The sequence below is a fragment of the Macrosteles quadrilineatus genome, unplaced genomic scaffold, assembly GCF_028750875.1.
Source record: "Macrosteles quadrilineatus isolate MER2022 unplaced genomic scaffold, UCM_ALF_1.0 Scaffold_2__2_contigs__length_208266976, whole genome shotgun sequence".
NCBI classification, from domain to species: Eukaryota; Metazoa; Arthropoda; class Insecta; order Hemiptera; family Cicadellidae; genus Macrosteles; species Macrosteles quadrilineatus.
Genome location: NW_026542595.1, coordinates 168,021,170 through 168,040,860, shown reverse-complemented (window position 1 = coordinate 168,040,860; position 19,691 = coordinate 168,021,170). Strand labels below are relative to the sequence as shown.

The 19,691-nt window shown below is 35.9% G+C and overlaps 1 protein-coding gene across 1 annotated transcript in view; it reads left to right on the top strand.

Moving 5' to 3' along the window:
- The first annotated feature begins 762 nt into the window (after window positions 1-762).
- The window catches only part of LOC128987239 (uncharacterized), a 91,605-nt gene continuing 72,676 nt past the window's right edge, over window positions 763-19,691 (top strand). Inside the window, exon 1 of the mRNA XM_054407990.1 lies at window positions 763-1,150. Coding sequence (XP_054263965.1) covers window positions 1,117-1,150 — 34 coding nt within the window. The 5' untranslated portion in view covers window positions 763-1,116. The remainder of the gene's footprint in view (window positions 1,151-19,691) is intronic.

The window sequence follows — 19,691 nt, the reverse complement described above, 5'->3', positions numbered from 1 at the left end:
ATTTATAGCAAATTGTATCTATTAGTTAATACGATTCTGGACATTTTCGGTTTGAGTAACATTTCATATTTTTTCTCAGTTCAACAAAGTATTTATGAAATTGAATACAAACCCAAAACTATCACTAACGCTAGTAAAAGGGGATGGACAGGCTACATAGGCGTAATTTAACCCAGATATGAATTGAAACATTGGAAGGTTCATTGAACCAAAGTAATATTTCTATGGAATACTGTAACCACAAAATACCGAACTCACACAATTGTACCATTGTATTAAACAGTTCTAATGGCTCTATTTTCAGGTGTTCAGGTTTACATAGAAGGATCATGTGGTAGAAATAACGGCCACGCCGGAGCTATTAGCCTGAACTACGGCTGAGAAATATTTCGAACAAAAACTCCTCCTACCAAAGATATTTTGTAAATGTATTATGACTCGAATAAACTATTGTTCATGTAAAAACTATTTAATCATAACAAGTCCCCAAAACCTTTTCTAAGTATTAGACTATAAGGTAACTTATTAAGTTCTGTATGAAAGGTTATGAACGCTATACTTTTCCGCAATGTAGAACAATAAATGCAATTATATAGTTCTATATCCTCACAAGATAACATGAACATGTGGGCAACGTGCTATGAGACATACGGGTGTTGATTTCGCAATTGGAACCAATTCCCAATAACAAAAGATTTTCCTTGTTGGTAATCGGTTTTGCATCAACACACAAGGAAAGAACTGGGAGAGGTCATTGCCTGTTTTTAACATGTGAACCATTCCACTACAAAGGAATTCCCAACAAGATAGAAACCAAGGTCAGTGATAAGGAATTAGTTTCAGCCTGTATCTGAAAGGTTAAAAAGGTAAACATTAGTGGGGTTGTGACGTGCAGTATTTACTAATAACGAACTACCGTTAGTAATTCAATTTACGTGTTACATTTTTCTCGATTTCCCCTTTAGCAAATCCGGTTTTTTACGATCTTGAAATCAGGTTTGAAGTTATGTGATGTGCGTCAGAGTAGTGCTACAAGCTACAAATATTCCTGCTAAGTCACAGTAATCTTAAAATCTTCTGATCACGGCTGACTTGATATCGTGTCTGTGTCCCAACATGATGACTATGGAGAAACTTATTGTGCTTGTTGGTAAGTTTTTATTATTTTTAAAACGTTTTTATTAGCTCGCTTTCTTGTCTGGTACAAATTTTGCAATCGGTAGGCCTATTAAACCAACTTCCCGATGAACTAGAGACTTGAAACTTAAAACATAGCTCGCAAATAGATGAAAATGCAATATTAAATCATTTTATTTCCATATTTCTCTAGGGCTACGCCCCATGGTCTCATGTTTATTAGCTCGCTTTCTTGTCCGGTACAAATTTTAAAATTGATTTTACACTAACTTCCCGATGAGCTAGAGACTTGAAACATAGCCCACAAATGGAGACAATGCAATATATTAAAGAATTTTATTTACCTAACCCGCCATGTTAAACTTCCCTATCCCAAGCGTGATGTATACAACTTCCTTACTTTTCGAGTGATGTAAAGTTGAAAAAAACTCACTCGGTGATGTAATGAAACCCATTGAAATAACATTGAGTGGATAACTTAAAAAATATACCTCTATGGAGCCAACGACGTTTAACGCTAGAAATCAGCTGTGTGTTTGAATTTTATTGTTATGCTTTGAAGAATTTTCTTAACCTAGCTTTTGTTTGTAAATGAACGTTACTGTTAGAAGATGAGTGAAATGGATAATGAAAAATATTGTTCGTAACCTCCTGTATATTGTCGGGTCAGGTAAAATCTTGTACGTTACACGTTACGCAAGAGCGTGTTTACATCACTTCGGTAAATTATGCAACTCGCTTCCGCTCGTTGCACAACATTCACCTGCGTGATGTAAAAACGCTCTTACTACACTTGTAAGGTAAATAGCTATTTCATATTTCCCTTGGGTAGTGCGTTAAACGTAGAATTTTGAATAAGTGTTTTATTTTTATTTGCTGTACTGTATAACCAAACGAGCTGCTCCTGCTATACCCATGCTTTGCAACAGGAAGAAAATGTGACCTATGCAGCCATTACAGAGTACATATGGTGCTGATGTGTGTTTAAAAATACAGCAACTCTGATGAGTTTGTTTTAAAAGGATAAACTGATTTAAAAGTGTAAACCTGCTTCCTTTCAAACCCCTACTTTTGATGTCAAATAGATCCAAAAGAATATATGACAACATACCTTAGTGAAGCAATAATATCAATTACTTGATATTGATGCTTCATGAATATGATATGTTTTTCCATTAATCTACAATTTTAGTCAAGGCTCTTTTAGCTTACTATATAAATAACAAATGAAACTGTGAGCTCTACAAAATTAATTTAAATAAATAAATAAAATTAAAATTAATTACAAATGAAACTCTATACAAAACTTATACAACCTTTCTTTAACCAAACATAACCCTCTTCCCTCTTATTAAATAATACACATATTTCCTGGATCAAACTTTTGTGAATTATGTCCTGTACATTGAACCAGAAATAAATGCTGCAGAAAAATGTCCTTTATGGCCTTTGAAGAAGAAAAGAAACTTTCCCGGTTAACCAGTGCTATTCGGCAGAAACCACAAATAGCAGCATCCAATGTACATTTTCAAATTGATCAGAGCCTCCATTTCAATAAAGCAAAGATACTTTGATAAATCATATAATATTTTTTGTTCAATAGTTAGGGGAGGACTGACTAACCATAGATAAAACATACTCCCTTAGCTACTACTGACAAATTATGTAGCATGTAGTAATCATAAATAAAAGGAGATTCAGTGGGAATAGTATTTTGATAAAACACATTATGTTGCTTGTTCCAGAGTAGTCTGGATTGCTTATAGTTATTCTGTTATTATAGCTCCTGATGGAGGAACTGTTAATGTTGCCAATGTCAGATGAGGTTCTTCATTTTAGCGAATTTCCCATATAGGGAATAAGCTATTACCGTAGTACTCATGGTAAGACCTGGACGCGGGACCGATTTTTTTTTCGTTTTGAGGTCCCTAGAGGCCAAAAACACCATCCGTTCAAATTCATATATATATATATATATATATATGTATATGTCCGTTATACATATATACTCTGCTAGTATATATATATATATATATAATTATATATGTGTCCTGTAGCACGATAACTCGAGCAAAAATGATCCGATTTAGATGAAATTTGGTACAAACGTGTAAACGTACGTTTATTCGAACGAGTTCGCGATCCAGCATGATCGGACCATGGGAACGGGGGTTTACGGGGGGTTTTATGGGGTAAAAATAGGTTTTTCCCATTTTTGACCCAAAAAACATAAAATTTAGCAATTTCTTTCCAAACCATTTTGTAGAGCTTAAAAAAACAAATAATTTAGTATATTGAAGCGTTATTATGCGCCTAATGGTTACGGTGAAAAATCCAAAAAATTGTAAATTTAAAATTCCCATGTTATTCTTATGGAGAATAAGTAAACTATTGTAGTTTGCTTGTTTGTGAACATATTTTGATCAAATTTGGAAAATGTTTTTATTTCTTACTAACTATTCACATTTTACAAAAAAAAAAAAAAAAAACAGTTTAACCCTCCCTGATGCAGCAAACCTAAGTACTTGTTAAACTAATTATACCTATTTAAAATCGAGAATAGATGTTATATTTTTAAGTAGACATTTCAGTGTAAATCCAATCAGTCAAATGGAAATTCGCTTAGTCTGCAGGTTTGCTGCGGCGGGGGTATTTTTAACTTCAGTAGTCACACGTTAAGCTTTTTTATGATTGTGTGAATATTTAATTGTCATATTATTTTAAGATTAACCTGTATGTTGTCGTTACAATTTTCTTATTATTTTCTATCTGATAAAACATTTAGCTTATTAATTTAATTTGTCATAAGTGAAGCCACAACGTGGTGTGCTAGTCTAGTCTAAGGGAGTTTGTTTGATTATAAAAGTATTTTCAAAAGTTGTTAAGCTAATAATGCTTTAAAATAAACATAATTATCTGAAATGTAAAAGTTGTTACAGGAAAATATGAAAATGCTCACCAGTAAGCCTTTTTTGTTATTTCCATTTACAAATTACAACATAGGCTACGTTCTCCGTTTCAGTTCCAGTATAACTCAGCGTGAAGCAATGGTCGACATTATGATGTCTTTTATGAAAGTTCAAGCTACAATTTGTATAAACCAGAGGAAAATGAGCAATACATGAAGTATAGTAAAATACTGTATGTTAACTCAAATTATGTTTTATATATACACTAGAGAAAATGCTTAGGCAAAGTTTCAACCTGAGGGGGTATTTGAGAGAGTTTTTCTGAGATCAAGAATTAACCTTTTTTTGTAATTATGGACTCAAAACTAAGACTGAAACAATTCACCGAAACACAAGAACACAACACATAACACTGGAAGCCGGTTAGAAGCTATCCAGGATGGATAATAATCAACAATCCTTATAATACGTGAAGGCTATTTCTACGAAACACTACTCCTCCATTAATAATGGCCGGATTTTTACAAACGATGTGTCAAAATGAAGTATTGTTTGTGTAGATGCCCCCTTTCACCAACTCCTGTAATAAAAGTCCTCGGGCTTTGCCCCCCAAGCCATCAAAATCCCAATGTATTTCTTACGGATAAAAGATTTTGTTTACTTAAACGGACGAATAATTTGTATCAATTACACCTGTTAATAGTAAACATATGATACACACAAGAACGTTTGTTTTCAGTTTCAATAACTGGAGTGGAGTGATTGATTACATTATCTTTGAGTTGACTCTTTTAAGTACGGTAATCGGAAATTATGACTGTTATTCGTTTTGAAATAACGCCCGTAATACTTTGCAATTGCTCGAATTCAGGCAACAGGTGCACTAGTTATTATTAATTGTTGTACTGAAACAAATTGTAACACTGATTTATAAATTAAATGTTAAAACGGTAAGAAAAATAGGCAAGATACAATTCATAATGCTTATACAGCAATGTGTTCAATCCAAACACAAGGCCAAGTCTTAATAAAACTAACTTAATATGTGTATCCATAGAAACAATTTGTTTGAAATCATTATACAACTTAAAGTAAAGGAAGAACAAAAATTCCTAAATGAAAAATAAAATTGTCGACTGTAAGTGTAAGCAATCATTTAAAAGAAGATATACAAAAGGCGGGAGCAAACTTCACATACACTGGAATTAGCCGAAATCAGAAACCTTGAAACGGACTCCTGCACAATCTTGGAACCTGCCACGGATGCTCAACACCAAGCTCGGCCTTGCCATTGGTAAGTTTATTCAGCAGTATTATGTGTGTAAATTTTCCGTTTAAATATTTTGGTGTTAAAGTAGTTTTTTTTAATTCGGTGTAGACATTTTAGAATACCAGTACCTTAATTTATTGTAAAATTTGAGATTGAAAAAATTGATTCTATGCTAAATATTTTTGCTCATAATTTTTGCACCTCAATCATTACCATGCATGCTTCTAAATTTCAAAGGTGCTGAATTTCATATAAGGTAAGAACATTAAAACCATTGTAACAATATTTTTATTTGTAGATTACTATTGAACTGCTGAAGGACAATTAGGAGACCTCAGCTGATAGAAGATCTTGACTTCAGAAGCTCTACAACCAAACTGTACCTCGGGCTGGTCCAAACTCTACTGCAAGATCACATTGTTGCTCTGGAGGGCTGTTAATCTCTAACCACAAGACCTAGGAAACAAAAGATAAGTACCTACTTGTATTTTAAAACATAGTTTTTAGAATATGATTTTAGTTGCTAAACCCTGATCATCGAGGAGAATGTACATCATAATAATCGTCGTATGACAACCGCCTCAATGTGGGTGTTGTCCCGTGTGTAGCAGAGTCGTCTTCAAGTTGCTGGGACCAGTCTCGGGCGAAGACAGGCAGCCAGGCAACATTACGCGGTAGCAGTTGTTCTTCAGTACCTAATAATCGTCGTATGACAACTGCCTCAATGTGGGTGTTGTCCTGTGTGTAGCAGAGTCGTCTTCAAGTTGCTGGGACCAGTCTCGGGCGATGACAGGCAGCCAGGCAACATTACGTGGCAGCAGTCGTTCTTCAGTACCTAATAATCGTCGTATGACAACTGCCTCAATGTGGGTGTTGTCCCGTGTGTAGCAGAGACGTCTTCAAGTTGCTGGGACCAGTCTCGGGCGATGACAGGCAGCCAGGCAACATTACGCGGCAGCAGTCGTTCTTCAGTACCTAATAATCGTCGTATGACAACTGCCTCAATGTGGGTGTTGTCCCGTGTGTAGCAGAGACGTCTTCAAGTTGCTGGGACCAGTCTCGGGCGATGACAGGCAGCCAGGCAACATTACGCGGCAGCAGTTGTTCTTCAGTACCTAATAATCGTCGTATGACAACTGCCTCAATGTGGGTGTTGTCCCGTGAGTAGCAAAGTCGTCTTCAAGTTGCTGGGACCAGTCTCTGGCGATGACAGGCAGCCAGGCAACATTACGTGGCAGCAGTCTTTCTTCAGTACCTAATAATCGTCGTATGACAACTGCCTCAATGTGGGTGTTGTCCCGTGTGTAGCAGAGACGTCTTCAAGTTGCTGGGACCAGTCTCGGGCGAAGACAGGCAGCCAGGCAACATTACGCGGCAGCAGTCGTTCTTCAGTACCTAATAATCGTCGTATGACAACTGCCTCAATGTGGGTGTTGTCCCGTGTGTAGCAGAGTCGTCTTCAAGTTGCTGGGACCAGTCTCGGGTGATGACAGGCAGCCAGGCAACATTACGTGGCAGCAGTCGTTCTTCAATACCTAATAATCGTCGTATGACAACTGCCTCAATGTGGGTGTTGTCCTGTGTGTAGCAGAGTCGTCTTCAAGTTGCTGGGACCAGTCTCGGGCGAAGACAGGCAGCCAGGCAACATTACGCGGCAGCAGTCTGTCATGTATATATGTAAATAGTGTATATAAAGCAAGATGAACATAGATTTAAGCCTGCCTACAAGATAACAAAAAAACACTATGAAGATCCTAGAAATGGAACGAGGATTTGGTCGGAGGATGGTTCTATAGTTATAGTCGTCATTTGAAATCTGCATTATGTGGGTATTGTCCACCCTTTTGATAGCTATATATAAAGAGCTAATGGTTTTGGTATTGTTTCAGCTCATAGCAAGAAAATGTTGACCAATATAGTCCACTGCGAAGGAGATGTGTTGCACAGCGGAGACGACTGAGTGATCCAATACAGGAAGGAGCTGTCTATGGATGCTGCTTGGACTCAACATTGAAGGCTACATTGGTATCCAAAATTGGTTCTAAGAGGCAGAGAAGGGATGAAGTCTGCAGCCATTATTGATCTGCTAGAGTGCGAAACATCATTGCCTCCTTGTTGATTAGTAACATAGGGATGCCTTCATATTCCAAACAAAGAAAAGGTTGAGGTAGAATATCCAGTTACCGAAGGTAGTTGCAGCAAGCAGAAAGCCAGTACCCAATTCCAAGAGGATGTAAAGATACAACTGCAGCTCCCTAACAAGGCGACATTCTTCTTTGTGGATTGAACAAGAGAGCTATCCCAACTATAGCCAATCACAACAACGATTATGGAGGAGGTCGCAAAATGTTTCAATTTGTAAATTAAAGTAAACCAAAAAAAATAAACGGCCAGATAAAATTATTATGTACCACTCATTTGTCATATACCATAAGAATTTACTTGAAACTGGATTAAGTTTTACTTTAGATAAGTATACTAATACATTAACATATTATTGTAATTTTCATACGGAAAAAGGAAGTATAATCTGATGATAAATACTTAATGTTTATTTTTGTAGGAAAATAATACCACTCCTCTTTAGTCGGGGGGCAAACTGTATTCCGTGGGATTTTTTGTGAAGGGAATGTGTGACTATGTGGAATCTCTTTATTATATGTCACATAATGGTGTAGTACCGGGTGTTTACCCTCAAATTGCGGGGTTTGGTTTTTATGACGTCTTAAATCCAAGATGGCCGCCATGTGTGATATCTATTCATTAAATTAATAATAACTCTTTCCAGAGTAAAATAATCGGATTTTAATTTATACCATTGAATTCAGCCCAAAAAATCAAACAATTTGGTGTTTTGAATCATTGCTCTATGACCATTGGTTACTGAGATATTGAAGGCGGAATGGGCACACGGAAGGGACTAAGGCTAAAGGTGTAGTGACGTCATATCTCTAGTGGGTAATGTCTTCTCTTGAGGCGACACGATTACCGTTACGAAACGATGTGATTTCAGCGGCGTTCGTGGCATAGTTGGTAGCGTTCCGGATTGGTGTGCAGGAGGTCCCGGGTTCGAATCCCGCTGGTCCCACTGACTTTTTGTCAACAAATTTTTCATATCAGCAAGTTTGGTTGGTTAGGTTAGGTTATGACAGTTTAATTTTATAATACTACATTTTAAAATTAATTTTATAATTAATTAAAAATTATAAGTAATTATTAATTAGATTTTTATCTTATATAGTTTTTATATTATCAGCAAGTCTGGTTGGTTAGGTTATGTTATGACAGTTTAATTTTAAAAATTAAAAATTTATTTTATAATTTTAAAACAATATTTTATAATTAAAAAGTTAATTTAATAACTAAAAAAAAATTAATTTAAATTATTTCAACTTAGCAGTTCTAGCGGCGAACGCTGACACTACAAGATATGTTAGCCTTAGTCCCTCCCGTGTGCCCCACCGTATTGAAGGCGGAAAACACAGAACATTGTCCCCAAGCAAGACCCCACTACCCCCATGTTATCCTTAAGGTGAAAAAATAAAATTGTATATCTAGCTTATTACTCAGCATATCTTAATAATAATTGGTATGTGGCTTCATTTAGTATAGATCTACTTTATTATGGCCTAAAATACCCCATTTTTACATTTCCGTGGCAGCAAACCTGCATACTCACTTCCCATGTTATTCTTATGGAAAAATTTTTGCATGCTTTGTTGAGAAATGTGAATGTGTGGCTCCATTTTAATTATTTATTGAAGCATTTGCAATTCGATGAGTATAAAGGTCTGCTGCTACGGGGGTATTGTAGCTATAAACAAATTACAGGTATTAGAAAATAAAATAAATTAGACTATAGTTGTGAGGCATATGTAATTTTGTAGGATTTTGAATTAAGCAATTGTATGATTGTTGGCAATAGATAGGTTATGACATGTCTGAAAGTGTGGCCAAGCTGGTGTTTTCGGTCGCCATCTTGGATCCGCCATATTGGATATTAATAACTTTTTTTATGCAATGCTAGTGTTGTGACACATCATTATGAACTAGATTTTCACGCTGATTTCAATGCTGAAATATGTTTTTAAATATCTTTTTTCGTTTGGAAGAGATATTAAAATAAAAACTCTCCTTCATACATTTCTTACGGACGTTTCGTAAGGTCATCAGTGTTACAATTTTTAGACGTGGAACCTCTTATATGCCTTATATGTCTTATATGCCTCATCACACATAATTTACTTTGTACTTACACCAAACAAATGTTGTAACCCTGATGACCAGCCCTGCATGTCTTTAATTGCTTTAACCAAAGACAAATTTCAAAATATAAATAATTATTAAAAATAAATTAAGGTCCATGATTAATTTTCAATTAGTCAGATTTCATTTAGTGAATAATAACATTTTAAACCAACCATTTACTGAGTAATTTGATACTAGAATGAACCCTTTGACGTATTAACAACCCGAGATATAATATTAATTAAAATATCTTTTAATAAAAACTGATTTGGAAAAAGTTAAATTTAATATTGTGTTGTTCATAGCTCAACTCTAACTCGTCCGATTTTAATGATCGATAGCTTAAATAAAAGATCTTACATCACTGAATACTTTAAGACTAGAACGAATTACAAGCGATAATAGGAACTGGATATATGAGAAAAATAATCTGAAAAATAATCAAAGTACGAAACGTCCGTAAGAAATGTATGGGGGGGGGAGTTTTCTTTTCAATATATCTTCGAAACGAAAAACGATAGTTACAAACGGTTTTCTGAATTGGAATTAGCGTAAACATCTAGTTAATAATAATGAGTAACAACACCAGCGTTAGATTTAAAATTTGTATTAATATCCAATATGGTGGATCCAAGACGGCGGGCCAAAAACACAAGCTAGGCCACACTTTCAGACAAAACACCCGGTAGTACACGATTCTATGTCAATGCCTATCTATCACCACCAATCATACAATTGCTTAATACAAAATCACAAGAAATTACATATGACCCAGAACTATAGTCTATTTTATTTTATTTTATACCTATCATTTGTGAGATTTTTTTATTGCTACAATACCCCCGTAGCAGCAGACCTGTATACTCAACGAATTGCAAATGCTTCAATAAATAATTAAAATGGAGCCACACATTCACATTTCTCAACAAAGCATGCAAAAATTTTTCCATAAGAATAACATGGGAAGTGAGTATGTAGGTTTGCTGCCACGGAAATGTAAAAATGGGGTATTTTAGGCCATAATAAAGTAGATCTATACTAAATGAAGCCATATACCAATTATTATTAAGATATGTGGAGTAATAAGCTAGATATACAATTTTATTTTTTCCCCATAAGGATAACATGGGGGTAGTGGGGTCTTGCTTGGGGACAATGTTCTGTGTTTTCCGCCTTCAATATCTCGGTAACCAATGGTCATAGAGCAATGATTCAAAACACCAAATTGTTTGATTTTTTGAGCTGAACTCAATGGTTTAAATTAAAATTTGATTATTTTACTCTGGAAAGAGTCATTATCAATTTAATGAATAGATATCACACATGGCGGCCATCTTGGATTTAAGACGTCATAAAAACCAAACCCCGCAATTTGAGGGTAAACACCCGGTACTACACCATTATGTGACATATAATAAAGAGATTCCACATAGTCACACATTCCCTTCACAAAAAATCCCACGGAAGCTGGATATGTGCAGTTTGCTCCTGGACTATCTTTGATTATTTTTAGAAATTGTTTGTAATTCATAGCCAATCCTATATATTAATAGGCAAGCTAGCCACCATCATTTCTACATGCTTCCCATCTAATCCACCAACCTGTGGATCAAATACAAAGGTATTAATGGTATAAGAAGACATTTTACATGGAATTTGTAGTTATTGATACATAACTAGGCTTTGCTCTTGATTAGCGCCAGATCTTAAAATAAACAAGGCATAAAATAGATAATTGGAAGTTGGAACATGAATGTGAATCTTATCGACTTGAATTAGACCAATCAGTTTTAAAATAATGTACTTAGGTTGGACCCCAAATAAAAGGGAGTCTATGATACACTTATTAATGCAATTGGAATTGATGTTGAAAATGGCGGCGAATTATTTCTGGATGCCCTGGTGGAATTATAGTGTGGTGGCTTAGCAAAATGTACGTGACCTGATGGATTAAAGCTGCAGCTTTTGCACATTTCTTCCATACCCTAAATACAAACAATTTATGGGGGGGTGCCCGATTTTTAGGTCCGCCATCTTGAAATACGACGCCATCTTTGTTTTCTTTAGAGGAATTGAACTATTCTTTGAAAATGGCCTAAAATCACCCAAAAGGACACATTTACGCCATTTTGTATATAACATGTTTTGTTCACAATTAAATTTTCTATAAAATGAGATAAAAACCACTTCGATAACTTAAATAGTCTTGAAGATATAAACTGTTAAAGTTGAAAATTTGATATATTCCTCTACGATACATGTAGTTTTTGCTATATATCACCCAAACGGTCAACGGTACGTATCTGTTATTATTATATATTTTATTTGTAATTAAATTTGCTACAAAATGAGATAAAAATCTCTAAATTAACTTAAATAGTTCGGAAGATATAAACCGTTAAAGTTATAAGCTTCTTTAATTTCTGTATGCAATAGGTCCGTGTTTCTTAAAAGTCCCGCGCTTTGTTTTTTCTGCACGTATTGCGTCAGAAGACTGAAGATTCACACATCAATACTGGACCTAAAATAGTACTTTTTAAAGTACTTCTTGACTTTTTTCGCCCAAGGGGGGTCGGCCCACAAGGAGTAAGTTGAAAATCTTAAATAAAAGCATAGGCCATGATGCATATCAAATTAAAGAGATTTACCTGTAGAACGCGTTACCACAAACTGCACTTTAAAAGGACAAGTGGGTCAAAAGTTATACAATTTTATAGTTTTGCTTATTTATTTATTAATTAACACCATATATCATCTCATTGCATAACATATAAGATACGTAATGGAACTTAACAACAAGGATCATACATAACAAACAATAGTATTAACAAGCAAAACAATGATCAACAAGAATAAATGTATAACAAACTTATCAAGAATTGAATAAAAAAGATGTCAATATATCTGGAATTCCATAAATTGATCGGTTTAAAGTGATAATATTTAAAAATTCTATCAACATGCATCAACATTTTAATAAATATGAAAGCAAACAAGAAATGCAATAACAAACTGGATCATAGTACCACTCTACTGTATTATGGACCACCAAGGATTATGAGAAACAAGCAAGCAGCTATTTCCTAAAAGTAATAAAACTTGAGGAGAAAAATTCGAGATTTTTAGGAATACTGTTTCCCAAACGATGTAGTCTTGGTAGCGTGCTGTTGTAGGCATATGCTGTAGAATGATATCCCCTTTCAAATAGGTCCTGAGATCAAGATGGTCTGGAGCAGCGAAAATTTACCCTGCTCAGCAGCTCAGGAGAGTCAAGTTCTGCAATGAGATTCTTCCTCAGGAAAACCAGGTCAGTAATACGCCTTCGAGAACTCAAGTGGTTTAGCCGAAGATGCTGTCGAAGATCCTCAAATGGGTACAACCTTGAATGGGTATCCCAGACGAAGTCCTACGATTCTAAAACAAGAGCTGCACTCTTTCGATGTCCTGTGAACGACCAACTGTATAAATTGGGACCATACAGGAGAACAATATTCCAACAAGGAGAGCACAGCCCACACAGAGAACCCATTTCTGGATAATCTCAGAGTGAAGCCAAGGGCTGAGTTTGCTTTCCATGTTAACCTGTTATCTTGACCATCAGGGTTGAGATATGATGTAAATGATACTCCAAGGTCGTTGACCGAGGTGGATCTAACAAGTGCATTCCCAATTAATTATTGAATAGTTAAAAAGAGAGGTTGTTGAGGTCCTGTTGAATGAAACTATCATCCACTTGAATTCATTCAAAAGCATTCCATTTTGCATAAACCACATTGAAATTCCATTGATGTCCTGCTGGAGGCATTTCGATTCTGAGAAAACTTTTTACATGATTTGCGTTTGGGCAGAGATAAAATTGTTCGCACAGCCCATTTTTGGAATTTAAATAGAAATTTATTTTTTTTTATTTCATAGTCCCATATAGGTATAGCATACGCTATAGGAATAGGCTATATCATACGCTAAATGAGGATATATTAGTCCGTAATATACGGATATTAGAACTTCGAATGTAGATGTGTTCTTTAAACTACGAAGAACAAAAATTCCAGAACTGACTTTTGTTGAAACCTGCTTAATGTGATCTGAGAAATCAAAATGTTTATATAGTGTCAGTCCCATAAACGTAACACTGTTAGTTGGATGAACTGTTGTGTCATCCAGAAGTAGGCTGAATCCATTGGAGAGTCTCTTTGAAATAGAAAAGTGCAAAAGTTGGGTTTTTTCGGCCTTGACGGAGAGAAAGTTGGAATCAAACCACTCGATTAAGCTACTTGCTTCCCGATAGGTAGTGAGCTCCAAGCGTTGGTTTGGCGGTTGATATGCATGATGGAAGGGTGTTAATGAAGAGCAGGAATAGGGTAGGTCCTAAAACAGAGCCCTGAGGCACCTCTCTCAAAATGGAGGTCTTATCAGAGGAATAGGGGCGAATGAACCCGGTTGTCAAGAATCTTTGACAACGTTAGCCATATATTGATGAATATTGAATATAAAATTGGTCCCAGTAGAGATAGATCCTTGAGGTACACCAGAAGAAGCTTCAATCTTACAAGACTTCGCTCCAGCAAATTTCATTGTTAAAAAGTGATTCCACAAATAGTCCTCTAATCATACGAGTATGATTCAGTGATCCCCAACCCACCAAGGTTTGCCACGAGATAAGTGTGACTTACACGGTCGAAAGCCTTGGATAGGTCCAAATAGACAGAATCCTCCTTATGGTTACGAAAAAAGGCTTGCATTATGTCATCCTGGTACGGAACCAAATTGGTCAAGGTAGATCGCCCTTTATTGAAGCCATGTTGATAGGACACGATGACATTGTTAAAAAAAAGAGAGTCCATGAAGTAGAATTGCTGGAAATATATTAGCCAATGTAGGTTGTACCACCACTAGACGATAACTTTTGACGGATGGGTCACCTTCCTTGAAAATTGGTAGCACATTACCATTTTTAAGACCCCGAGGGAACTTTCCAAGCTTCATCAAGATGAGATGAAATGGTGTTGACCATTAATAAATAAATAAGCAAAACTATAAAATTGTATAACTTTTGACCCACTTGTCCTTTTAAAGTGCAGTTTGTGGTAACGCGTTCTACAGGTAAATCTCTTTAATTTGATATGCATCATGGCCTATGCTTTTATTTAAGATTTTCAACTTACTCCTTGTGGGCCGACCCCCCTTGGGCGAAAAAAGTCAAGAAGTACTTTAAAAAGTACTATTTTAGGTCCAGTATTGATGTGTGAATCTTCAGTCTTCTGACGCAATACGTGCAGAAAAAACAAAGCGCGGGGACTTTTAAGAAACACGGACCTATTGCATACAGAAATTAAAGAAGCTTATAACTTTAACGGTTTATATCTTCCGAACTATTTAAGTTAATTTAGAGATTTTTATCTCATTTTGTAGCAAATTTAATTACAAATAAAATATATAATAATAACAGATACGTACCGTTGACCGTTTGGGTGATATATAGCAAAAACTACATGTATCGTAGAGGAATATATCAAATTTTCAACTTTAACAGTTTATATCTTCAAGACTATTTAAGTTATCGAAGTGGTTTTTATCTCATTTTATAGAAAATTTAATTGTGAACAAAACATGTTATATACAAAATGGTGTAAATGTGTCCTTTTGGGTGATTTTAGGCCATTTTCAAAGAATAGTTCAATTCCTCTAAAGAAAACAAAGATGGCGTCGTATTTCAAGATGGCGGACCTAAAAATCGGGCACCCCCCCATAAATTGTTTGTATTTAGGGTATGGAAGAAATGTGCAAAAGCTGCAGCTTTAATCCATCAGGTCACGATCCTTGCCGATATTGTCTCTAAGCCACCACACAAAATGGAGATACTCCCAATGACTCCATCTAGAATATCAATGATACCAAGATTACAACCAATACAGCAATCCACTCCACAGAAATTAGATTTTGGTCTTTTAGCATCAGACTATTTAGGAAATTACCTCAGTAAAAGTAGTATGACAGACACTACATATGGTATTAGACGAGAAGCAAATAAATTTTTTATTGGAAATAAGGAAGTTGATATTGCCAATGATGATGTTACAGTAGCAAATAAAACCTACAAGGGGACAAAAGGCTTGTGGCAGTTGTTAACTTTAAAAGAACCTGAGGATTATACTCAGGCTGATTTACAAAATTATAAAGAGATTTTGGAAGCTACAAATGGACATTTAAAGAGTTACAAAGATGGTGCACCAATTTCAAGTAATAGACATACTAAATATCTTAATATAATAAAACCTCTATTTAAATCTGTTGGTGAAGGTTTGAGACAAGTGACTGGTAATAAAATAGACTATATTTATTGGGATGATCCTGATGAGCTTGTAGATAGGTTAAGACTTCTTTGGCTAAGTCGCCAAGCCGGTAACTCAGGAGTGGATAATGAAATAGATTCCATTATTGAAGAATTGAGAGAAAGTGGAATTATTTATTAAATAAAAATATGTTTATAGATAAATTTTATCGTTTATATAATCCATATAATAAGCCTGCAGAACCCAGGGCTAGTAGTGAACCTACTTTAAATTTACAAGACGATAGTTGGAATTGTTTAAACCGTAAAATTGGTAATGTTAAAGATGGAGAGTTTGTAGATGATGTATCAACTTTGGGACAGACATTAACTAGAAAAGTGTGGTGTATTAATTTAATTATAAAATGAATTATATATTTCTAATTCAGATTCAAATATTACAAGTATTAAATTTGCTAGCTCGATCCATGTACCGTTAGATATCGTACGATGTGACGTCATATGGCCTGATCGAATAAACTAACCCCATTGGTTGTTTCCATCACACCACCTTCCGTTCCCACTGCTACCTCGATCACCCGACACTCTCTGTACAACAGTCATTGTCCTACCTTACCGGCTCCCGCACACCAATGCGGTTTTTCTTAACATAAAATGTGTTAATTATTTCGAGTACCTGATCCTCCTTCGCTCGCATCCAGGTTCGGATGCGACAATGGCGACGAGTGCGACAACCTACTGCGTGGATAAAGGAAGCGCGTTTTACAGTGCAGTGCCATTGTTTCGGTACGTTACATGCCACTAGACGGCAATTTTTACACCGCGTTCGGTAAATTAACGTTGACAGAAGAAGAAGTTACTACAATGAGTGTCATCGGAAATTTCGGGCCGTTCGACAGTTCGGAGGAGACGTGGTCTACATACGTGGAACGTTTTGAACTTTACATAAAGTGTAATGGAATTTCGGACGACAAGAAAGTAAGTGCGTTTCTAACAGTAATCGGAGTTAAATCGTACAATCTGCTGAAAGACTTAATTACGCCTGAAAAACCATCGGAGAAGTCGTTTAAGGACATTGTGAAAGTGCTACAGGATCATCTTCATCCTAAACCCTCGTTTATCACGGAGAGGTATAAATTCAGCAAGCGCGACCAACTGGAACACGAGACTATTTCGGAATACATCGTTCATTTAAAGCAATTATCAAAGCATTGCCAGTTCGAGGACAAGTTACCGGACTATCTCAGGGACCGATTAGTGAGCGGTATTCGGAATAATTCGATTAAGAAGAGACTACTGGCGGAGGACAACCTGACGTTTACCAAGGCGGAGCAGCTGGCGACATCGCTAGAGACAGCAGAGAAGGACGCAGCATCCCTGACGTACCACGGCGGCAGCGGCAGCACGGGGACAGCTATGAGGCTTCAAGAGATTCTCCTCAGCGCAACGACCTCAACGCAGCAAACAATCAAGTGCATCAAGTGCCGTTCCAAGTGTTGTGCAATCTACAGAGTGCTATTGTTGTGGAAAAAAGGGTCATTTAACGCACCAGTGCTATTTTCGCGAATACGTGTGCAATTTTTGTAGAAAAAAGGGTCATTTGGAGAAGGCATGTAAATCAAAAAAGAGGGGTAAGTCCTATCATTCTACCTCTAAAAATAGTTCAAATGCCAAGGTTAATTACTCCAAAAATATTCAGGGTAACAGATACCAACATAAACAATATTATGTGGAAGTAGATGAATCTAAAAATAACGATAAAGTTGTAAATGATGAGGTATATGACATTTCTAATATTTTTCAAGCTGACAGTGAACTGAATGTTAATGTAAATCAGGTTATGGTCAATAAAATTGAACCTATTAAAATAGATTTGCAAGTACAAGGTAAACAAATGAGATTTGAAGTAGATTCAGGTGCTTGTGTTTCTGTTGTTTCGGAACAATTTTACAATAAGCACTTAAGTGATGTAAAACTAAACCCCACAGATCTAGTTCTGAGCTCCTACACTCATGAAAAAATCAAACCTGTAGGTAAAATCAATGTTAATGTTAAGTACAAATCAGTAGAAAAATGCCTATCATTGTATGTAATAAGCAATGGTGCTAATCCTCTAATTGGTCGGGATTGGATTAAAGATCTCCAAATTGTTGTTAGTATTCCCAACAATGTAAATAGTGTAATGTCGACTTCAGATGAAGTAAAAGTAGAATCAGGTAATGAGTCTAAAGTTGTGCGAGATTTATTAAACGAATTTCCAGAGGTATTTACCACTAAGCTAGGCTGTTACAATGGAGATCCTGTTAAGTTAAAGCTCAAATCAAATGTAGTACCTAAGTATTACAAACCAAGACCTATACCTTATTCTTTAAAAGACAAAGTAGAACAGGAATTACAATGTTTAGTTGACGATGGTATCATTTCCACTGTTTCAACTAGTGATTGGGGTACACCTATTGTTCCCGTACTAAAACGTAATGGCAAAATACGCATTTGCGGTGACTTCAAAGTTACCTTAAATCCATATCTAGAAGTAGATAGACATCCTATACCTCGCATTGAAGATCTTTTTGCAATCTTACAAAAAGGAAAACAATTTTCTAAAATAGATTTATCATCAGCCTATATGCAACTTAGGTTAGACGATGAAAGTAAGAAACTTTGTACCATAAGTACACACAAGGGGTTATTTGCATATAACCGACTTTGTTACGGAATATCTTCTGCCCCAGGTATTTTTCAAAGGGTAATTGAGCAAACACTACAAGGTATCCCGGGTGTAGCTTCATTTCTTGATGATATTATTGTTACCGGAGCTGACACAGCAGAACACCTGTCGCGACTAAGAGAAGTGTGTAGTAGGCTAAAGACAACAGGGTTAACTGTTAGTAAAGATAAATGTCAATTTTTCAGTGATAGCTTAGAGTACTTAGGGTACGTAATTAGCCAAGAGGGTCTTGCCACATCCAAAGATAAAGTCAAAGCCATTGTAGAGGCACCAGTTCAAAAAGATGTTACACAGCTCAAGGGTTTTCTAGGTCTAGTTAATTACTATGCAAAGTTTGTACCAAATGTTGCTACCATTCTAACACCCTTGTATCAATTATTAAGGAAAGACGTAGTTTTTAAATGGTCTTTGTCATGTCAAAAGGCGTTTGAAGCTATAAAAGAAAGATTAGTTTCAGCTAATGTGCTAGCGCACTACAACCCAGACTTGCCAATTAAATTGTCATGTGATGCGTCACCCTACGGCATCGCAGGAGTGTTAAGCATTGTTGACAAAAATGGAATAGAGAGACCAATTTCATTCACAAGTAGAGTACTAAACTCAGCAGAAAGGAACTATTCTCAAATAGACAAAGAGGCACTAAGCATTGTTTTCTGTGTAAATAAATTCAATCAGTATTTATGGGGCAGGAAGTTCACTCTTTGTACAGACCATAAACCACTCTTAGCTATATTTGGTTCGAAAAAAGGGTTACCAGCATTTGCAGCTGGCAGACTACAACGCTACGCGTTATTTTTGTCAGGTTACGATTACGACATCAATTATGTTAAGTCACAAAATCATGGTAACGCGGACGGATTGTCTAGACTTCCGCTAAATTGTAATGTCACGGAAGAAAGTAATGTAAATATTGATTATTTAGGAACATATCTCCAATGTATATCAGAGTGCGATGTACCAATAGATTTTAATGATGTACGTAAGGAAACTCAAAAAGACAGTGAGTTAAACAGAATCCTTGGATATGTTTTGTACGGCTGGCCAATCAATTCGGACGTGAATCTAAGTGACTATGTCAAAAGGCAAGCTGAGCTAACAGTTGAACAC